This window comes from Felis catus, chromosome F2 (assembly GCF_018350175.1).
Source record: "Felis catus isolate Fca126 chromosome F2, F.catus_Fca126_mat1.0, whole genome shotgun sequence".
Classification (NCBI taxonomy): Eukaryota; Metazoa; Chordata; class Mammalia; order Carnivora; family Felidae; genus Felis; species Felis catus.
In genome coordinates, this window is record NC_058385.1 from 54,281,577 (window position 1) to 54,306,552 (window position 24,976).

At 35.4% G+C, this 24,976-nt stretch overlaps 1 protein-coding gene across 1 annotated transcript in view; it reads right to left on the reverse strand.

Annotated features, from left to right (window-relative positions):
- Nucleotides 1–24,976, reverse strand: part of NUDCD1 (NudC domain containing 1) — a 77,809-nt gene that overhangs the window by 15,159 nt on the left and 37,674 nt on the right. Inside the window, exons 6-8 of the mRNA XM_011291445.4 lie at nucleotides 23,127–23,328; nucleotides 17,257–17,401; nucleotides 12,387–12,512 (exon numbers count right to left, since the gene is read on the reverse strand). Coding sequence (XP_011289747.2) covers nucleotides 12,387–12,512; nucleotides 17,257–17,401; nucleotides 23,127–23,328 — 473 coding nt within the window. The remainder of the gene's footprint in view (nucleotides 1–12,386; nucleotides 12,513–17,256; nucleotides 17,402–23,126; nucleotides 23,329–24,976) is intronic.

A 24,976-nucleotide genomic window follows, 5' to 3' on the forward strand; every position in this document is an offset into this window, starting at 1 on the left:
AATTTTATCCTTTTTCTAAGATTTTTTAAAGTTTATTTAGAGAAAGAGCAAGCAAGGGAGTGGTGGCAGAGAGAAGGGGAGAGCGAGAATCCCAAGCAGGCTCCACACTGTCAGTGCAGAGCCTGATGCAGGACTTGAATTCATGAACCATGAAATCATGACCTGAGACAAGGTTGGATGCTCAACTGAGCCACCTAGGCACCTTTTTAAAAATTTTTATTTTAGAGAGAGACCACAAGTGGGGAAAGAGGGGAAAAGGGAGAGGAAGAGAATCTTAAGCAGACTACATGTTCAGCACAAAGTTCAATTTCACAATCTTGGAATCATGACCTGAACCGAAATCAAGAGGTGGATGCTCAACCAACTGAGCCACTCAGGTACCCCCAAGATTTCAAGATTTCACCCTTTTTTATAGCTGAGAAATATTCCAGTGTGTGTGTGTGTGTGTGTGTGTGTGTGTGTATTCATATACCACATCTTCTTTGTCCATTCTTCTATCGATGGACACTTGGGTTGCTTTCGTATCTTGGCTATTGTAAAAAATAATGCAATGAACATAGCGGTGCATTTATCTTTTTGAATTAGTGTTTTTGCTTTCTCTGGGTAAATATCAGTAGTGGAATTACTAACTTTTACTTCTTCCTTATCAATTTGGATGACTTTTTCTTTCTTTTTCTTGTCTGACTGCTGCAGCTAGAATTCTCAGTACTATGCTGAATAAAAGTGGCAAGAGTGGGCATCCTTGTCTTATTCCTGATCTTAAAGGAAAATTTTCAGTTTGAGTATGTTAGCTGTGGCCCTGTCATATATGACATTTACTCTGTTATGTTCCCTCTATACCAAACTTCATTGAAATTTTTTATCATGAATGGATGCTAAATTTTGTCAACAGCTTTTTCTGCATCTATTAAGATGATCTTAGCATTTTTATTCATTTTGTTGATATGATTTATCTCATGTTGACAGATTTGTAGATAATAAGCCATTCTTGCATTTCTGGAATAAATCCCACTTGATCATGGTGAATGATCCTTTTAAGGTATTGTTCAATTTGATTTGCTAATATTTTGTTGAGGATTTTTGCATCTATATTCATCAGAGATATTGGTCTAATTTTCTTTAAGTGTCTTTGCCTGGTTTTGGTATCAGGGTAATGTTAGCCTTATGGAATGAAATTTGTAAACATTCCTTCCTCTTCTATAATTTGGAAGTTTGCAAAGAGTAAGTATTACTTTTTCTTTAAATTTTTGGTAGATTTTACCTTTTGAAGCCATCCATTCCTGGACTTTGGTTTTTGGGGAGTTTTTTGATTAATGATTCAATTTCACTACTAGTTATTAGTCTGTTCAGATTTTTTTCTTTCTGATTCAATCTTGGAAGATTGTATATTTCTAAGAATTTACCCATTTGCTAGGTTATTCAATTTGTTGGCAAATAATTTTTTGCCATCATCTCAGTCCTTTCTATTTCTGTGGTGTCAGTTTTAACCTCTCTTTAATTTCAGATTATTTATTTGAGTCCTCTTTTTTTTCTTGATGATTTTGGCTAAAGGTTTATCAATTTTATCTTTTCAAAGAACGAGCTTTTTGTTTCATTGGTCTTTTTTTTATTCTCTATTTTAATTGTTTCTGCTCTATTCTTTATTACTTTCCTTCTACTAACTTTGGGCTTTTTCTTTTTCTTGTTCTTTTAGTTGCAAGGTGAGATTGTTTGATATTTTTCTTGTTTCCTGAGATAGGCCTGTATCACTATAAACATCTCCCTTAGAACGGCTTTTCCTGCATCCCAAAGATTTTGAACCTTTGTGTTTCTATTTTCATTTCACACAAAGTACTTATTAATTCAAAGGGGAAGATGATAACTTGGGAGGGAAACCAGGTGAATACCACCCAATTAAATTTCATGCCATAATAGTACGGAAAATTGCCATGAAGTTCTCCTTCATGTTAGACACTAAAAAGGAAATGTCATTTATGTGGTATTCCTGGCAAAAATGTAGCCAGTGAATCTGATCTTGAGGAATTATTGGAGACAGTCCATAAAAGGTACAAAATAAAGTCAACAACATAAAGACTGGGTAACTGGATGTTCCAAATTAAAGGAAACTAAAGAGACATCACAACTAAGTGCAATAGGTTTCCAAATCAGGGAAAAAAAATTGCTATGAACTATGTTAGATAAAAGTATTATATCAAAGTTAAATTTCCTGACTTGTATTGTGCTTATATAAGAAAATGCCTTCATCTTTAGTGCACATGTGAGATATTAGGGATGAAGGGACATGGCATGTGCAACTGTTCCTAAATATTTTAGCAAAACGGAGGCAGAAAAACAAAGAAAAAATAAATGTGACAAAATGTTAATAAGTGCTAAAATCTAAGTGAAGGATATTTTTATGGGCTAAGCTATATCCCTCCCAAAGTCATATGTTTAAGTCCTAACCCCACAGTACCTCAGAATGTGACGTATTTGGAGACAGAACCTTTAAAAGGGTAGTTAAACTGAGTCATTAGGGTGCGTCTTAATCCAATATGACTGGTGTTACAAGACATTAGGAAACAAACACATGCAGGGGGAGGACCATGTGAAGACTAAGGAAGACAGCTATCTACAAGCCAAGGAGAGAGGCTTCAGAACAATCTAAACACGCTAACACCAAGATCTCTGACTTCTAGCCTCCAGAATTGAGACTATAAATTTCCATTGTTTAAGTCACCCAGTCTGTGGTACTTTGTTATGGTGGCCATAGTAGCAAAATTGTATAGCTTAAATTTTTTTGCACTATATCAAATTTGACCAACTATTAGAAATTGATACCCCAGGGAACGTAAGAACGTAAAGGGATCCTGAGACCAAAAAGCTTGAGAACCATAGGCTTAGATACTTTTTATCTAAATAGTATTTCCTTTCTAAATGTATTTCTAAATACATTCTTTCTAAATGTATTTCCTTCCTCTGAACTTCTGATCTCATCCTTAATATCTTTTGGAAAGAATTAGTGTATCAGATACATGCCTTTTGTACTAGCTTTCATAATGACATTAACTTAGAATTATTTCCTCTTTGCAACTCCTCTGCTTCCAGTCTTGATGGCTTTATTTATCTATAAGTTGCAAATACTTTTTTCAGCTATTTTAATTTTCTGTTTTAAGCAGTATATGATGAATACCATCTCAACTGATCTTAGAAACTCACTGTAATTTAATTTTTAAAAAGATCCTATCACCTTTTGATTGCTCAAGCCTGTTTAATTTGATCACTACAGATTACTACAAACCACATATGTAATTTTGAATTTTCTAGCAGTCACATTAAAAATAAAAACAGGAAAAAGGAGTCTTAGTAATATATTTATTTAACCAAACATATAAAAACTATTATCTCATAAAAATCCATACAAAAGTGTTAACGTATTTTATATTTTTTATTCTAAGACTGCAAAATCTGGTTGTGTATTTCACACTCATAGTACATCTCAATTCAGACAAGCTACAATTTCAAATGCTCAATAACTACTAGGTGGCCAGGGGCTAATATTTTGTATAGTACAGATCTAGAGAGAAGCAAAAATAACTCATCAACTGTATTTGAATTCTGACTTGAGTTTTACTCAAGTGACCACATCTTATTACTTTCCTTTCTCAAATTTCAAATTTAGTATTTCTCTTTTGTGCTGCTGCATATATTCATTCACTATTTTATTTTCAAAATGCTAAATTCTAACCCTGATTCCCATTTCTTTCAGGGAACTTCTATTTTGAAAAATCTGTCATTTACAATATAGAGTTCTGACCTTTTTCTTACAGTATTGTTTCCTAAAACTATAAGGACATATACTGACCTTTCCATGTACAGCCAAAGTCATGAAAAATGAAATCAAGAGAGAACTTGGAGTAAACACTGCAGAAAGAAGTACAAATTGTTGATAAAGTACTATTTGATTCCTAGAATGGATGTAGCAGTGAACATCTGAAATATTATAGCCTCCTTTGTTTCCTTCTTCCAATGACAAGCCAACTGGTACCCCCCTGGGTATACCAAGAAAATACACATTTGACCAGGTAGACCTTGATTTTGATACAATACACTCACAAGCCAATTCTGCCTTTACAAAGATGTACTTATTAATTCGTTGGAGCTATTCCATTTATACCCATTCCACTTATACACAAACAGCAATGTTTATACATTTTTACTTCAGACAATCTTTGCATATTTATGCAAAATGTCTAATAGCAGAAAACTGTAAAAAGAAACTTTGGTCTCTGGTCTCAAAGACCAAACTTTGGTCTCAAATTTAACCCAACTGAGACGAAGACAAGATATTTAGGAGATTCAGTTCAAGATGGCAACGTAGAAAGATCCTGAACTCACCTCCTCACATGGACACACTGAATCTATAGCTATGTATGGAACAATCTCCTCTGGGACAAAAACCCATACCAAAGCAGGCAGGCATAATCTCACTATAAACCGTACCCCTGTTATGGTCACCTATAATCAGGAGGGAACCTGAAACACTGAGTTACTCCCTGAGGAATGACGGGTTTAACCCCACATCAGGCACCGCACCTTTTGAGACCTGCACTTGAGAGATGAGCCTCCAAAACTTCGATGTTTGAAAGCCAAGGGAGCTTGAATTGAGCAACTGTTAGTAAAGGGCCATGGGGCACAGACTCACCAGTCACAGAGGCAGCTGACTGCAAAGTACCCAGATTTTCTGTAAAAGAGGCTCATTTTAACACTCATTTAGAGACACACTGTAATATTCTCAAGGGACAGACACCAGCGGGTATCAACTTTACATTCTCCGTCTGCCTCACTCCAGAGCACTGGTACCTCTCAGAAAGGAGTTGTACCCCCATCTGGTGCCCCAATTTTTGTGGCTCCCATCCAGGGGAGACCTCTAGGGCACCTGGCTCTGGCAGCTAGTGGGGGTTTATACCTGCAGGTCCCATAAGCCCGTACAGGACAAAGAGTTAACTGGCTACCATCCCCAAGGCCAAAGCACAGAGGCAAAAAACTGCAGTATCCAGTCTTTCTGTAAAAAAGGCCCATTAGCTTATCTTCACTGCTGCAGACCAAGGGGGAAGGTTTCTCATTAAACACATCTAAGAGCTGGTTATAACTCTCTAGAGACCTCAGAAGGTGGGTGCTATCTTTGCACTCTCCTTCTGCTGTGCTCCAGGGCACAGCATTTCCAGAAGAAAGCTTGCCCACACATCTCACACCCCAGTTCTTAATCTGGTGGTCTCAGTTTTTATGGCTGCTAGCCAGTGGATGTCCCCCCTAATTGCCTATCCAGTGGAGCTTTAATTTCCAGGTCCCACCTGACAGTAAAAACTGGAGATACAGTTCTTAGCCAGCTACCACCATGAGGGCATTGCACTAACAGAATGAAACCTAACCCAAGTCTTTCTGTGAAAAAGGCTTATTTGCTTGGCCTGGAACCTCAGCCCCAGACTTTTAATTTAATATACAGGGGCTTACTGAGATACTCTTGGAGACGGAGACCAGCGGGCATTATTGCACTATCCCTCTGCATTCTTCCAGAGTGCCAGGATCCCCCGGAAAGATACTTGTACACGTTCTTGGCACCCTGATTTTTATGGCTGCCACCCAGGGGACACCTCTAGTTTACCTGGTTCTGGCAGACAGTGGGACTTCTGGTTATGACTATATATTTTGCATACCTTAAAAGCTGTTGCCTGAGGCTTCCAATCAGTCTGAATGTAGGTGCTGACTGAGATCCTCCCCTTAGGGACACTGACAGTTCTTGGTACACCCCTAAATGCTAGGAGCCACTAAAAGTAAAATAGGCTGCTTGGAATATCAAAAAAGTTTGAGAGAAAACCAAGAGGTAGGGAAGCGCTGAACAATAAGGTTCACTTCCTACAAGAGACCATTCCTTCAAGACCTGGAAAGTTGGCTGTTTTACCTAAGGCAGAGAAACCAATACAGAGTGAGGAAAATGAAGAAACAGGAATATGTTGCAAAGAGGAAAGAACAAGATAAGACCTCAGAAAGAGATCTTAATGAAATGGAGGTAAGTGGTTTGTTTACCCAATGAAGAGATCAAAACAGCAGTCATAAAGATATTCACTAAGCACAGAAGTATGGATAAACAAAGGGAAAACCTGGGGAAGGAAGGGAAGGTTCAGGAAGCCCAGAAGGTTGGGCTCCAGAAAGTCTGAAGTAATATCAACTCAAAAAGACCTACACCAAGACATGTCATGTTTAAAATGTCAAAAGTTAAAGACAAGGATAGAATCTTGAAAGCAGGAAAAGAAAAACAACTTGTTATGTATAAGGGACCGCCACCACCCCACCACAACTATCAGCAGTTTTTTTCAGCAGAAACTTTGCAGGCCAGAAAGCTGTAGCATGATACACTCAAAGTGCTGAAGGAAAAAACACCTCCAACCAAGAATACTCTACCTGGCAAAGATATCATTCAGAATGGCAGGAGAAACAGTTTTCCAGAGAAGCAGAAGGTGAAGGAATTCATCAGTCCTAGACTGGCCCTATAAGAAATGTCAAGGGACTTCTTTAAGCTGAACAAAAAGGATGCCAAATAGTAACAGAAAACCATATGGAAATATAAACCTCACTGGTAAAGGTAAATGCACAATAACTTTCAAAATCTAATGTGAAGATAGCAAGTTAATCACCTAGAAAGGTAGCATAAAAGTTAAATGACAAACGTTGCAAAAACGCAACTACAGTAATTTATTATGGGATACACAAGATAAAAAAATATAAATTGTGACATCAAAAACATAAAATGTTTCAGGGAGTAAAAATGTATAGCTTTAAAATGCATTCAGACTTAAGCTGTTATCAACGTAAAACAAATGGTTATAAATCTAAGCTTTTAAATATAAACCTCATTGGGGCACCTGGGTGGCTCAGTTGGTTAGGTGTCTGACTCTTGATTTTGGCTCAGGTCATGATCTCAGCACACAGCCTCTCCTTGGGATTCTCTCTCTGCCCCTCCCCTGCTCGTGCACATGCTCTCTCCCTCTCAAAATAAATAAATAAACTGAAAAAAAAAATGTAAACCTCATGATAACCATTAAGCAAAAACCGACAGTAGATACATAAAAGATAAAGGAGTTTAAGCATACCACTATAGAAAATCATCAAATCACAAAGGAAGACAGAGAAGGAATAGAAAAACTACAAAACAGCCAGAAAATTAAGTAGCAAAATGGCAATAAGTACACACCTATCGATAATTAATCTGAATGTAAATAGATGAAATTCTCAATACATAGAGTGACTGAAAGAAAAAAATAAGACCCATCTATATGCTGCCTAGAAGAGACTCCCTTCAGAAGTAAAGACACACAAAGTTGAAAGTGAAGAGACTGCAAAAGATATTCCATTCAGTGGAAACCAAAAGAAAGCTGGGGTAAGCTATACTTACATCAGACAACAGACTTGAAGGCAAAGATTGTAATAAGAGGCAAATCATTAACTAATGATAAAAAGGTCACTCTAACAAGAGAATATAACATTTGTAAATATTTACGACACCAACACAGGAGCACCTAAATATATAAATTTGCTTTACTGCAGGTAAACTGCAGGGATGAGGTTTACTGCAGGGATGCAAGGAGGGTTTAATATCTGAAAATTAATGAGATATTCCACATTAACAAAATTAAGAATAAAAACTGTACGATCATGTCAATACATGCAGAAAAAAGCATTTGACAAAATTCAACATTTACAAAAACTCTCAAAAAGTGGGTACAGAGGGAATATAACATAATAAATGCCATATATGACAAGCCCACAGCTAATATCAAACTCAACAGTGAAAAGCTAAAAGCTTTTCCTGTAAGATCATCAACAAGAAAAGGCTGCCCACTCTTACCACTTTTATTCAACATAGTATTGGAAGTCCTAAGCAGGGCAATTAGGTAGGAAAAAGAAATAATAAGGCATCCAAATCAGAAAGGAAGAAGTAAAACTATCACTATTTGCACTATTTGTGACATTATATAGAAAACCCTAAAGACTCTACTAAAAAAATGATTACAATTAATAAATTCAGTAAAGTTGCAGGATATAAAGGTAATACACAAAATGCTGTTGTGTTTCTATATATCAGTTACATACGTACAGTATACATACATACTGCTGGAAAGAGAAATCAACAAAACAATCTCATTAACAATTTCATCAAAAAGAATAAAATAGGGATAAATTTAACCAAGGAGGTGAATAACTTCTAAACTGAAAATTGTTAAAACTCCAATGAAAGAAACTGAAGACAAAAATAAATGGGAAGATATTCCACATTTATTTATTGGAAAAAATTGTTTAAATGTCCATATTACCAAAGCAATCTACAGAGTCAATAAAACTATCAAAATTCTAAATGGCACTTTTCCAAGAAACAGAACAAAATCCAAAAATTTGTGTGGAACCAGAAAATATCCCAAATAGCCAAAGCAATCTTAAAAAACGTTTCCTAAGTTCAAACTATACTATAAGGCTATAGTAATCAAAATAGTATAGTACTGGTATAAAAATAGACACAGAGTCCTGGGGCATCTGGGTGGCTCAGACAGTTAAGCATATGACTTTTGATTTTGGCTCAGGTCATAATCTCATTGTTTGTGGGATCAAGCCCTGCATAGTACAGAGCCTGCTTCGGATTCTCTCTCTCTCTCTCTCTCTCTCTCTCTCTCTGCCCCTCCCCTGCTCATTCTCTCCCCCCACCCCCAAAATAAGTAAATATTTAAAAAAGTAAAAAAATAAGAAATAGACACAGAGTTCAAAGGAACAGAGAGCCCAGAAGTAAACCTATCCATACATGGTCAATTTATGATAAAGGAGCCAAGAATATACAATGGGGGAAAGGACAGTCTTTTCAACAAATGGTTTTGGGAAAACTGGATAGCCACATGCAAAAAAACAAAACTGGACCACTATCTTTACATCATACACAAAAACGTACTCAAATGGATTAAAAAGTTGAACATAAGGCCTGAAATTCCTAGAATAAAACAGAGCCCGTGAACTTCTTGACCTCAGTCTTGGCAATGGTATTCTGGAGCAAAAGCAACAGAAGCAAAAGTAACAAGTGGGACTATTTCAAACTAAAAATCTTAACAGCAAAGGAAATGGTCAACAAAATGAAAACGCAACCTACTGAATGGGAAAAAAAATATTTGTAAATTATGTATCTGGATAAGGGGTTAACATCCAAAATTTATAAAGAACTCCTGTAACTAAATAGCAAAAAATAATGCAATTAAAAAAAATGATTAGAGAAACTAAACAGACCTTTTTTCAAAGAAGACCTAAATATGGTCAACTTGTACATATATGAAAAGGTGCTCAACAACAGTAAGCATCAAGAAACGTAAATCAGGAGTTCCTGGGTGGCTCAGCTGGTTAAGCGTACAACTCTTGATTTCGGGTCAGGTCATGATTTCATGGTCATGAGACCGAGCCCCATGTTGGGCTCCATGATGGGCACGAAACCTGCTTAAGATTCTCTCTCCCTTCCTCTACATTTCATATCTGATGGTGGCTGGGGGATGGATTAAGGGTGTCAAAGGCATAATCTTCCATTTATTATAAATAAGTATAGGGGATTATAATTTATAGCATGATGACTATTAGTTAATACTGTACTTAATATATGAAATTGTTAACAGAGTAGACCTTAAATGTTCTCATTATATGAGAAAGAATTTATAGGTATGTATGGTGAGAAAATTTAACTAGACTTATTATGTGGTCATCTTGCAATATATACAAACAGCAAATCATTGGAGTTAAACCAGCAATTAACACTGAACTGTGACGAAACAGTTTGAGTATGTGCAAAATGCTGGAAATGTTTTATCAAACATTGTCTCTAAAAACTATGGTACAATGAGGGATTATATGTACATTTCTTAACTTTCTGATGATAGAACCTACTTATAAGAGAAATCTATCATGCATGCTCTTTAGGAACACATTTTATGAAGAAGTAAGGTCACACAAGTCAGTCAGAAACACCAAAATAAATAAATGAAAAAATTCTTCACAAAATAGTCAAAGGTAGTATCATGAAATAGTCAACAGTCAACAGCAAAAAAAAACCAGACTAAAAATCCTGTATCTTGCACACCAATTAGTAAAGATCAAACATAAAAACGAAAGGACAGGTAAAGATGCAGTGAAATAGGTAATAACTGCAAACATTATTAATGAGAATATACAGTGGAAATCGACTTGTCAGAGTCTTAGTCCAGGACTCATTAATTTGACTTCTGTAACTCTATTAGATAAAACCCCTGAATACAGAAATGGCTTTACGTAAGAAGGGATTCTTAAAAAATAGCATATATGGCACAAAAACAGACACATAGACCAATGAAACAGAATAGAAACCCCAGAACTAGAGCCACAAACGTATGGCCAACTCATCTTTGACAAAGCAGGAAAGAACATCCAATGGAAAAAAGACAGCCTCTTTAACAAATGGTGCTGGGAGAACTGGACAGCAACATGCAGAAGGTTGAAACTAGACCACTTTCTCACACCATTCACAAAAATAAACTCAAAATGGATAAAGGACCTAAATGTGAGACAGGAAACCATCAAAACCTTAGAGGAGAAAGCAGGAAAAGACCTCTCTGACCTCAGCCGTAGCAATCTCTTACTCGACACATCCCCAAAGGCAAGGGAATTAAAAGCAAAAGTGAATTACTGGGACCTTATGAAGATAAAAAGCTTCTGCACAGCAAAGGAAACAACCAACAAAACTAAAAGGCAACCAACGGAATGGGAAAAGATATTCGCAAATGACATATCGGACAAAGGGCTAGTATCCAAAATCTATAAAGAGCTCACCAAACTCCACACCCGAAAAACAAATAACCCAGTGAAGAAATGGGCAGAAAACATGAATAGACACTTCTCTAAAGAAGACATCCGGATGGCCAACAGGCACATGAAAAGATGTTCAGCATCGCTCCTTATCAGGGAAATACAAATCAAAACCACACTCAGGTATCACCTCACGCCAGTCAGAGTGGCCAAAATGAACAAATCAGGAGACTATAGATGCTGGAGAGGATGTGGAGAAACGGGACCCCTCTTGCACTGTTGGTGGGAATGCAAATTGGTGCAGCCGCTCTGGAAAGCAGTGTGGAGGTTCCTCAGAAAATTAAAAATAGACCTACCCTATGACCCAGGAATAGCACTGCTAGGAATTTATCCAAGGGATACAGGAGTACTGATGCACAGGGCCACTTGTACCCCAATGTTCATAGCAGCACTCTCAACAATAGCCAAATTATGGAAAGAGCCTAAATGTCCATCAACTGATGAATGGATAAAGAAATTGTGGTTTATATACACAATGGAATATTACGTGGCAATGAGAAAGAATGAAATATGGCCCTTTGTAGCAACGTGGATGGAACTGGAGAGTGTGATGCTAAGTGAAATAAGCCATACAGAGAAAGACAGATACCATATGGTTTCACTCTTATGTGGATCCTGAGAAACTTAACAGAAACCCATGGGGGAGGGGAAGGAAAAAAAAAAAAAAAGAGAGGTTAGAGTGGGAGAGAGCCAAAACATAAGAGACTGTTAAAAACTGAGAACAAACTGAGGGTTGATGGGGGTGGGAGGGAGGAGAGGGTGGGTGATGGGTATTGAGGAGGGCACCTTTTGGGATGAGCACTGGGTGTTGTATGGAAACCAATTTGTCAATAAATTTCATATATAAAAAAAAAATAATAAAAATAAAAACCTAAAAAAAATAGCATATAAATAATGCAATTGGAAAAAATTTACTGAAGATACATACTATAATCTCTAGGACAACCACTACATATGTATACACACATGAACACCAACAATAACATTGTATAGTATTACCTAGCTGTTAAACCAGGTGAGAACATAAAGAAATATGTCATAATTTCAAATGAAAACATGAGGTTATTATAAATTAGTTGTAACCACATATAAAAACCTAAACAGAAAAAAGCTTACCACAAGATATCAAATGTGCAACAGTACCAAAATAAGGCAACAGTGTTTCATTAGGGATAGTGATATAAACTGCCACTTCATGAAGTAATGAGTTTTAGATGATAGCCACCCAACCCCAAACACCAAATATTATAAAACAGTCAACAGTAAAAAAACAAACCAAAAACAAAAACAGACTAAAAATCCTGTATCTTGCACACCAATTCGTAAAGATCAAACAAAAAGTTCAAGGGTTTTCTTGTCATTTACTTTGCTGTTCAGCTTTGCAATCAAGCCAGGTTTGCAAATTATATATGTGGCCAGTTAATTATTATCTCCTATAACTTGTACTTATTCATAAATTTTTAGAAATATGATGATCAAAAACTTACCACATGAGTAGTTTTTAATGTAATGCCATCGAATCTGCATAAACTGGAGCTCTCTTCAAAGAAAATATCACATTCTTCTAACTCTTGAGCATTACAAGGAGGTTTCTCTTTATCTGGATTTGGATTCTTAGGCCAGAAAACAAAATAAACAAACCATCAACAATAAGAGAATGGGTTTCTTCATACTTAAAATATCAAGATTACAACAGTAATTAAAAACTAAATTTCAGACCCATGACTGATAAATCCTAATCAACAAAACCCAGAAATGACAGAATGATGAAATCACCACAAAGACATTAAAACAGTTATTACAAAATCAAGGATGTACAGAAAAATACATATATGTTGAGAGAGGTATGGAAGATATAAAAAAAGAACCAAACTGAACTGTAAATATGAGAATATCTGAAGTGGAAAGCAAAAAAAGATGGGATTGACAGCTAATTAGACACGGCAGAAGACCTGTGAGCTTGAAACACAGCAAGAGTCTATCTAAAATGAAACACAGAGAGGACAAAAAATAAAAACACAACTGCAATGACCTGTGGAACAAATATCAAATGGTGTAACACATGGGTAACTAGAAGAGGGCACGAAGAATGGAAAAACAAAATTGAAGAAATGGTCATTAAATGATGAAAACTGTAACTCTATAAATTGAAGAAGGTCAAAGAAACATCTAAAAAACCCACTGCAAATCACATTATAATGAAATTGCTGCAAACTAGTAATAAAGAGAATATCTTAAAAGTAGTGAGAAGAGGAAAAAACACATTATGAACAGAGGAACAAAGATACAAATGACAGCCAACTTCTCATCAGAAACTATGCAAGCCAGAAAACAATGGAGTATAACAGAAGTTCTGAAAGGGGGAAAAATCCTATCGACATTGACTTATATACTTACCAAAAACATTAAAAAAGGAAGACAACCTAAGTATTTTTACAGCAAACAAAAGCTGAGAAAATTCACTCACTAAACCTACACTACAAGAAATGCTAAAGGACACTATTCAGCCAGGAAAAAAATGACAACAGATGGAAATATGAATCAACAGAAAGAAATGTAGAACAGAGGAAATGTGTAATATGTGGGCCAATGTAAGACCCCCCCCCCATATTTTAATCTCTTTAAAAAAGAACTGACTGATTAAAGTTGAAATAATAACGTTATTGAGTTTATAACATGTAAAAATAAAATGTCTGATGAGAATAACAGAAAGGATGAAGAAATGGAAATATATTGTGAAGCTCTTTAGTTACAGTGAAATGATGTAATAATTTTTGAAGAAAGATGGTGATGAGTTAAAGATGTACAGTGTAAACTCTAGAACAACCACTAAATACACACATACACACTAATACAAAAACAAAGGTGTAGCTAATAATAAGCCAAAAGTAGAGATAAACGTAAGGTACTTTTAGTATGTTCCATTGCTTAAATGCAAGAAGTACTCTCTGGCCTTATATCCCTCACAGAGTACAAGGATCACAATGCTGAAGTGATAAGTTGCACATATACATGCATTATGAATTATGTATACACATGTATGTAACAGAACCATAATTCTACAACTGACCAAATGTCCACACACCTCGTTTGCCAAAATGCAGTCATGTTATTGAAAACTTGATGAAATGACCTGAGAAAATCTCTGAAACTAAATCTCTGGAGTTATAGAAGTGATAGAAGATGAACCTTGTCCATGTCCACCTGGGATTTGGAGCCACCTAGTTTAGTCAGCCTAAATATCAATGGAAACAAGTCTGGTTGCTATGATTGGCTGGGAAGGCAATATCAGCAATTAGCTGGGGCCATTTTTTCAGCGATTCAAAATATATATGTCCAGTAGCATAGAGAAGGCACCCTCTGCACTCCTCCCTCCTTTCCCTTTTCCATTAACTATATGTTAAAGACAAGAGGACAAAAATGAAAAGTTCAGGACTATCAGGGCGCCTGGGTGGTTCAGTTAAGTATCCGACTTCAGCTCAGGTCATGATTGCACGGTTTTTGGGTTCAAGCCCTGTTTTAGGCTCTGTGCTGACAGCTCAGAGCCTGGAGCCTGCTTCAGATTCTGTCTCTGTCTCTCTCTCCCCCTCCCCTGCTGTCTCTCAAAAATAAATAACATGTTAAAAAAAAAAAAAAGTTCAGTACTATCAAGGCAGCCAGAATTTAACAGGACAAGTTTACAGAGAAAGGGGAACAGCAGAGAAGAGAACCCAAGATTCTGCTCCTTGTCTTTAGGCATTTACTGATTTTCAAGCTGTGCTGGAAAAGACAAGTGGAAAGAAGAAGGCAAGGGGCTCAAAAGCTGAGTGCTGATATTAATAAAGTGCTTGGGAGACAAAAATTAGAGATCAGAGCCCACACCAGAGAAGCCCTGGTAAACATCCTAGACTTTCAGTTGAGATTCATGAAAAGTTCTGCCCTAGTAGAAAGAACAAACAAGGAATAAATATCAGCCACATAAAATACTGAAATACAGCACCAAATCAAATCATCCTTAATGGGATTAAGAAGACAGGCTGAAATTTTGGAGGAGGTAGGTCAAGTAGTGTTTGGAATAAAGTATATAGCATTAAATGCTTTCAACAGAAAAGTAGGTTAAAAAAAATCAGTCATCTAAACTTTCACTTTTAAAAATAGAGCAAAATAAATCCAAAGTAAGCAAAAAGGAGAAAATAATCAATGTAATAACAAATGAAACTGAAAACTGAAAAAAAGCCAAAGGAAATAGATGCTCAGTATAATCCTGTATTTAATAAAGAAATTAAATTCATGGTTAAAAACTTCCAAAAAAGAAAACTCCAGTCCAGACAGTTTCACTGGAAAATTCTATATTTAAAGAAATAATGCCAACTCTACACAATCTCTTCCAGAAATAGAACAAGCAGGAAACACTTCCCTTTTCATTTGACATCAGCATTACCCAGATACCAAAACTGAATAACGACAGTAAAAAGAAAAAACAAAGACTACAGACCAATATTCCTCACAAATATAGATGCAAAACTCCTCAATAACATATTAGCAAACCCAAACTGGTAATACCTAAAAGGGATTATACATCATGACCAAGTAAGGTTTACACCACAAATGAAGTGTATTTGACAAAATTCTATACGGCGTTTCATGATTAAAAACTCAGTATAACAGAAGAAAATTTCCTCAACATGACAAAAATAATCCATACTTAACAGTGAAATATTCATTTTTCCAAGCTTACAAATAAGGCAAGAATGTCTGCTTTCACTATTCACCATTTCTATTTTACAATGGATTAAAGGTTCTAACCAATGCAGAAAGATAACAAAAAGTATAAAGATTTGAAACATGCAAGACAGCCTTCAGCTGCAGATAACAAGATTCTATGTTTTTCCCAAATACACTGGTGTTCAGACATAAATAACTTACTCATATATACCAATATTCACTTGAAATCAAGTTTAAAAGGCAGTTAGCAGCAATAATCTACAATATCATAACAAACCCCACTACTGTAACTATATGATTATATCCCAGAGCCCTATCACAAAAAATACTTGCTGAATGAATGAACATAGGGCAATGCAGTCTGCATGGGCTTGTTTTAACACCAGGGCTAGGAGATCAAAGTTTCACAGTCTTACAAATGCTTTCCAGTGATCCTGAATTTTTTTTTTCAACATTTTTTACTTTTGAGAGAGTGTAAATGGCTGGGGGGGGGGGGGGGGGGGGCGGCGAGGATCTGAAGCAGGCTCTGTGGTGACAGCAGTGAGCCTGATGTGGGGCTTGAACTCAAGAACCGTAAGATCATGACCTGAGCCGAAGTAGAGCACTCAACTGACTGAGCCACCCAGGTGTCCCCTGAAATTTTTAACTATTGCTGGCAGACATGAAACTTGGTTTCTCCATTTTGGCCATGTTTTCTTTTGACAGAGACATTTACTTTCAATATTCTAATTTCCTTTCCACTTTAGGATATAATTAACCCTATAGTATAAACTACCTCCTAACAGTTTTTTCCTCATCACTCTAACTCCAAATGGCAATAAGTCAGACATTGTACATGTGCTGATATAATTTTTGGTGAATAAACATATAACTGAAATTCTGGTATAATGTTTTATTCAATTAAAAAAAATTTTTTTAATGTTTATTTTTGAGACAGAGAAAGAGCACAAGCAGGGGAGAGGAGGAGAGAGGAAGACACAGAATCTGAAGCAGGCTCCAGGCTCTGAGCTGTCAGCACAAAGCCCACACGGGGCTTTAACCCACGAACCATGAGATCATGACCTGAGCTGAAGTTGGACACTTAACCAATTGAGCCACCCAGGCACCCCTGCTTTATTCAAATTGTTAACATTATCTTAAAAGTTATCAGATTGGAACATTTTCAACAAAATGTCACAGTTGAATGAGTAGTGTATTATCACTGTAATCATTACAATGAATTATTTTGTCAATCATAATTAACTGTAGTGTATATATATATACCCCCGTGATATCCTAAGATAACCTAGAAAATTTTACGATGACAAGAAGATTATTGGCATAGGTATACAGTAAAATCCTAATTTTGTCCCTGCCAATATCGGTCTGATTCTTCTAAAGGAGAATATATATGTATCTATGTGTGTGTATACATATATATAAATATACACATGCACATCCACCTTATACAGCAATCCCAGACACACAGATATGTATTCACATAGTGTAAGGAATGAATATTAGAATTTTAACCTACATTCAAACACCAGTCTGTGCCTCATCTGTGTCTCTAACATTAGTAAATGTAAAATAATGTTTGAAAAACATTGCACAACCCTCACATAACATACTTCCGGGCCTTTGGAAAGTCACCCTACTATTACAATTGCTTACCAGTTCTTCAGAGGTCAAATGCATCAAACGTTCAGCTATAGCAGCACACTGGGCTGAGTCTCTTATAAACTCTCCTTGTTTATCACCAACCACTAGCTCTGGCCATGTTAGTCCTTCATTCTTTTTAATCAAGAAAATCTCCAAGCTAGAAATTAAAAGAAGTTACTTGTAACATGCTTAATGTTACATTAACCAACTATACAAATTATATAACCAACACCAACCAGAAGAATCTTCCATTGAATCTACCCACTCTGGTGTCCAGAAGATACCAAAACTTGTGTTCATTTTGGTATTGCATATGATGGAAAATCTATAATCCAAGGGTAATAATTTATACTTACTAAACAATCAAGAAAGTACCACTGGAAATGGTATGCCACATGACTTGATGAGAACAGTGATTGGCAAGAGTAAGACCACCTAGAAAATACGGTTGTAGTCCAGGTATGCAGTGTATTACTGAACTTAAGAGACAGAAATGCAGGCACCAAGATTCTGAGATATTTTTACTAGGGAATGGTGGTGGTAACGAGGATGGTGGTTGGGGCGGGCATGTGAAATTAACTGACTATAACTAAAGGTACTTCTTTATGCATGAAGCCAATAATTAGCTTCATTTTCCTAAACTAGCCATAATATATATTAATGTAAACATCAGGCAGGTTAGATCAGCACAAATATCAATTCTTAAAATACAGATTTTAATGAATTGAAAAGAAAGTAGAAATTATAAAATAATTAAATTTGGTAACATAAGAAAAAAGTTGTTAATGTGGTCTGTATCAAATGAAAACCTAATTCTGTACATTTAAGACACTGAACAAATTCCAAATACACTAAAAGGGGCCTATCACGGAATACTGAGATTAAGGTTTCATGTGGCAGGAAAGAGAATGAGAGCTGAGCCAGGGCAGACCATGGACATAGGAGCACAGGGAGTTGCCCCACGTGCCTCTTGAATAGGAAGAGAAATTCAAGTAATAAGCTGCTTTAGGCGCAGCCGTTGCTAGAACACAGAGAAAAGTGGGGTGGTGGTAGCTGTCCCATAGGAAAGCAACCCTTCCCATGTGCCACCTTTGGTACATGTGTGCCATACTAACCCATGCCCTGGAACACAACTGCAAGGAAATAATTGCAAGGACACAATAATAACTATAATCATAATTATCAAATAGAACATGCAAACTTATCAGTTATTTTTCAAGGCTGTTATTATCTTCACCTCATGAATTAATTACAGCACTTTTAACTTTTTCTGAAACTACTTATTTTGAGACGACGCAAAACATCTTTTCTATGTAATGAGTTCCTATCATTAGCATTAAAAATTACCATCATAATCTATTCTCTAAAAGAGAGCTAATCTTGAAAAGGATGATGATGATGATGATGAAGATAATAATTGCGACAGCAACTCATACTTATCTAATGCTTCCCATATGCCAGGTGCTGTCTTAAGCACTTTACATGTTTTAACTCACTGATTGCTCACCACAACCAAATAAAGTAAGTACTATTTTCATCTTCATTTTACAAAGTAAGAAAAGCACTTAGAGGTTAAGTAACTTGCCAAGGTCATGAGTTAGTAAAGCAGTGTGGCTTCAAGTCAATGCTCTTCACTACTGCACTATTCTGCCTCTCTGAATAAATACATGTAAATATTAAAGAAATTTTACCATGACCAGAATGTATAAATACTGTTTTAGTCAGCTGCTACCTAAAGAAGTTAAAAACAGTTCACACAATGTCAGTTATAGAGAATTTCTGAACCATCGTTAAGTTTGCACGCCTAATCAATGCAATCTTGTAAGCACAACTGCATTTCTACATTTTAAAATTAGGATCATGTCCTACCATCCAGACAAAAAGAACATATAACCCCATACATTAATAACCTACAGACTAGTTAACAAATCCTCCCAAAGTGAGAAGGAACATTAACCATTTGAAAATGAAAAATATGAATAATCAAGCACAGAAAATCATGTTTTTAAACCAATGACCCCACCTACACATCACTGTAATTATCCTTTGTAATGTAAAATAGTAATCAAGTACCTCAAATTTAATGGGAAAACAACACAGGTTTATGCTCATGTATTAAATGCTGAAACTATTTGTGTGAGGTCCAGCTATTCTAAACCTTTGCTAAGTTACTGTTTGATGACCTACTTTAACAGTATGTTATAGCTGCTTTGCCAATTTATAAATGCTACCCTCAATCTCTCTCATGCACATAAAATATGTTTAAGTAGAATATAAAATGTTTCTTAAAGAACCGTTCACATAACTAAGCTTTTAAAGTATATTAAAAAGTGTAAAGGGAATTAAGGGTACACTTATCATGATGAGCACTGAGTAAAGTATAAAGTTGTTGAATTATTATACTGAACACCTGGAACCGATATAACAGCATATGTTAATTATACTTCAATAAAAAATAAAAATAGGGATGTCTGGGTAGTTCAGTTGAGCGTCTGACTCAAATTCAGCTCAGGTCATGGGATTAAGCCCCATATCAGGCTCTGCACTGAGCGTGGAGCCTGTGCGGGATTCTCCCCTTCTCTCAAAATAAAAACAAAATGTTTTGAAATAAAGAGTAATTTTATCAGAGTCTGTTACGAACTCAGTGTGTTAGTATGCCAAAGTTCATGAAGAATGAACCAAAAACCATGTGTTTTACTGTGGTAACCTAGCTATAGTCAGACGGTGATTAGTGGACACATTAGATTCCAGGGTACTTCTCATCTGGGTGTCCTTTTCCACATCTTCATTATCCAGGTAAATGGATACACTGTTAACAAAATCAGGTATTTATTCAATTGGTATAACTGAGTATTGGTCAGGACTCTAGAAACCACTTTTATCACCTTGAAGGTGAGATTGTCGAAAACTATCAAGCCCATGAGATTAGACTTTAATCTAGCTCAGATCTTTCACTCTCCCTCTGAAACAGTAATACTTTCCTGAGAATTACAATAAAAATATTTTTGTAAACATTTGCAGGAGTGATTATTAAAAATGTGGAAGGACTGCAGTGATTATTTAAATATACCATGATTAAAACTGGTTAGCAAGAATTATTAGAACAGTTAAAAAAAAAAATCCATCCAAACAGAGAGAAAGACAAAGCATCAGATTCATGGAAATCATTATTCTTTTTTTTTTTTTTTCAACGTTTCTTTATTTTTAGGACAGAGAGAGACAGAGCATGAACAGGGGAGGGGCAGAGAGAGAGGGAGACACAGAATCGGAAACAGGCTCCAGGCTCTGAGCCATCAGCCCAGAGCCTGACGCGGGGCTCGAACTCATGGACCGCGAGATCGTGACCTGGCTGAAGTCGGACGCTCAACCGACTGCGCCACCCAGGCGCCCCTCATTATTCTTTTTTTGTTGAATTCACTGAATATTGGATTCTTAGTTCAATAATTCTCAAAAAATTATAAACAACATCATTTACTCATGAATCTATTTATCTTACCACATTAAAAAAGAAAAGTCGCCAAATTTCCCCATCAATAAAATGAATTCAGGATATAAAAGCATATAGCTTCAAATTTTTTGAACTAGATACCTATTTCTCAGACTTCCAATATTTAGACTCAAATCAAAGACTCATATGGGTCCTATATTACAAATTGAAAATTATATTTAAAGTAAAAATAACTAATTTTAACCCACTTCTGACCAAATCTGACCATTTCTTTATTTTTTTTTATTTATTTTTTTAAACGTTTATTTATTTTTGAGGCAGAGAGAGACAGAGCATGAACAGGGGAGGGTCAGAGAGACAGGGAGACACAGAATCTGAAACAGGCTCCAGGCTCTGAGCCATCAGCACAGAGCCTGACGTGGGGCTTGAACTCACGAACCGTGAGATCATGACCTGAGCCAAAGTCGGACGCTTAACTGACTGAGCCACCCAGGCGCCCCCAAATCTGACCATTTCTTAAATTAAGTGCCCAAAACCATCCATTAACCCATCACAGAATGTAATAATTACTAACAATCTATAATGAAAGATTTACAAAGGGGCAAAAAAGTAGGAGCAAAGGGTTATAGTTTTATAAGAAACTTAATCTTTACCTATTTTTCTGCATATTCCTTTCACTGAGGTTTTTACACACTAAATTCAGATTTGAAGTATAGAATTCATGGAATTTCACAAATGCATATACCCTTATAACCCAAGGAAGCTATTCAATCATCCAGAAAGTTCCCTTGTGTCCCTTTTCTAGTCAGTCCCCCTACACCCTAGAGGTAACCACTGTCTTGATTTGTATCACCAGTTTGCCAACTCCATATGTTTGGACTCACACTGTATGCACATTTTTTGTCCCTGGCTTCTTTCACTCTGCATGTTTCTGAGATTCATTCACACTGTTGTGTTTATCACACCATTCTCTTGTATCGCAGAGTAGCATTCTATTGTGTACTACTGAGTACTAATATCTAGTAGAATTTCTGGGTTACTAAGTGGGTATATATATGCTTAGCCTAAGAAACTGCTAAACAGTTTGCCAAAGTGACTATCATTTTTCCCTCCCACCAGCAATGTACAAGAGGCTGGTGATCCACATTCTTGTCAACATTTGATACCATAAGCTGTCTAGTTTTAGCCATGCACTGGTGTCTCATCTAGCTTTAATGTGCCTTTCCCTCTATTTTTTCATATGCTTAACTAGCTATTCAAATATCATCTATCATGATACGTCAATTCAAATCATTCGACCATATTTAAAATTGGGTTATCTTTTAATTATAAATTTCTAACAAGGTTTCTTATATATGGAGAATGCAATTCCTTTGTTTTATATGCATAATGAAAATAATTTTTTTTTCCCAGTCCATGGCCTGGTTCTGTTTTCTTAATGGTTTTTTTAGAAGAGAAGAAATTCTCAGTTTTGCTGTACTGAAAAGTTCTGTTTGGATAAGCTGACCATATCATCTATTTCTCATGTCCTGAACACACAATTACAAAAAAATGTACACAGCTAACTTACATTAAAAAAATATTCTCTATAATTTTCAAAGAAATATTGACTCCACTTGTAGGAGTCCTCCATATATATATTCCTGCACACATGAAATTCTTTTATATACATATGAAAGTTATTCACTGTAGCAAAGGACTGCAGTCAAAATATCGAACAATAAAGGACCATTTTTTAAAAAAGATTGTGGGTGACAAAGTAAAATATCATAAATAGCCATAAAGGAGAATAAAATAAATCATTATATATACATTATAGAAAGTTCTTCAAGATTTGCTATTGAAAGTCAACAAAAGCAAGCTGTAAAACTATGTATAGTTATGTTTTAAAACCTTTTTTGTTCAAAAAACAGACATATATCTGCTTGAATATGCATAAAATACCTGTAGAAGGAAAACTATGAACAGTGGTTATGGGCATGAGGGGAAGGATGGCTGAAGGGTCTGGGCTGGAGGGAGCCTTCACACTGTGTACCCTTTTATGTATATTAAAATTTAAAGAATGGGAATGTATTATCTAGTTGGCAAACTGAAGTCAATAAAAAGAGATTTTTCTCTTAAAAAATTTTAGAGTATTAATTAAAACAAATAACCATTTTTATCTATTATTACTGTTACTACCGTCATTATTTTTCCAGAGCTGATAATAAAAACTCTACCATAGAATACAAACTATAACTTTACCAGCATTTTTCATCTTAATGATAATCATGTATTTTGATACAGTAATTCCATTTTTAATCTGTCTTAAGAAAGAATCAGCAATACAGACAGACCTATTGTAGTAGTAGTCAACTTTGGTGTAACCACTGTAGAAGGGATAAAAAAAAAGAAAAAAAATGTTTTAAATATAAATACAACTCTATCTGTATACCTATTATCTTTAATCATCCATGTACTGCTGTCTTGATCAATAGATGAATAGAGATTTCCTTCCAAAAACCTCTGACCCTTCAGCACAATGTTGATGTGATCAGGCAAAAACTGTACTTGAATGTCCTCCTTAGAACTGCCTTCTGGAAGTTGTATTGTTACTGTCAAATCATCCTCAGTCTGTTGCCAGTAATACAGAGGTTCTATGGGGAAAAGAAAAATACATTATGTAATAAAAAAGTGGAGACCAGAACACACAAAATGAGACACTGGAGCACACAAAAGAACACCTATCTAAAGGAATCTTAGCATAATTTCTAGTGATCTTCTTACAAAACAAAGTAATTATAAACAATTATAAACAAATTATAAATTACAAAATTATAAATTATAAACAAATTATAAAACAATTATAAACAAATTATAAACAAACAAATTATAAACAAATTATATTACAAACAAACAATTATAATTATAAACTATTATATATATATATAAATTATAAACAAAGTAATTATAAACACACAGATCTTTTGGGGGAATTTTCAGAGTTATAACAACTGCACTTGACATTTCCTCTTCCAGGCTTACCTAATGCTCCAAGACATAAGCACTCATAAAATACTAATGACAGCAATCCTTTATCCCCATTCATTCTCTCCCTGCCTCCCAGTTTCCCCTTTTCTTCCTCCTTTCTCTTCCCTTTACAAACACAGCAGATTCCTACTTCAAAGGAGTAACAAATATGTCATAAACCACTGTCTGAAACTTTCACCATTGCTTTGATTTGCCCTAACAATGTAACTCTGTGATACAGAAGACAACTATTATTTGGTGAGATACATACCCACATAAAAATAAAATATATATTTATAAATTCTACTCTGCAACTTTGTGCATGAAAGCAATTTCACAGGAAATTCAATGGTTGCCAGTGTATTTTGTCCAAGTTCCCAATAAAAGTATCCTCCCTTCACCTCCTTCTTGATCTCCTTGGCTTCTCTTAGAAAAAGCTTTAAACTCATCATGCTACAGGTTGAAATACCCATAGGATGAAATAAGAAAATAGGGCTTAAATGCAAAAAGAATAAATATTTGCTAAGAAGTAAATAATTATTTGCTTAATGATATCCATAAACATTAATCTGTCCACACACTCATCAGAAAGGAATATAACATAGTGGTTAGTAACTAGTACTCCAGAGTTGCCTAGTCCTAGGTCTTGAATCTTGGCTCAGCCACTTATTAATCTTGGTATGCAACTTTATCTACTACCCTCTTTTTCCTAATCTGTAAAATAAAATAACAAAATATGACATTATCTCACAGAACTGTTAAAATTTAAATGAGTTAATGCATATAAAATATTTAATAAATGAGTTAATGCATATAAAATATTCAATATCAATCTTGTTATTACATATAGTATAAACTCTCAGTAAATGTGGGTTATTATTCTTTTCTGAGGGGGGTATCATTCTTTTTATTTTTGTGTTGTTTTGTGTAAAAACTTTGTAAGTACTAGCTATGCTCAAAGATATAATAGTAAGTATGATGTATCTTCTTAAAGGGTCACTTCTATTTGATGTTAAATAAAATTTAACAAGCATGATACTATAGGAATAAGCATAAAAATGCATAAATTTTCAGGATAAAATTGTTACTTTGGATTAATTTCTAACTTGCATCATATTCCTTTAAGCAGGCTCTTAGATCTTCTCTGTTATCTCTTTAGAAGTACTTTTAGTATAAATTCACTGAGAAAGTTTGAACTACAGCTTAAAAGATTGATAACTATAACCTCCTTAAGGCAAGTTACCTGTTTTACTCAATTTTCTGTCTACCACAAAA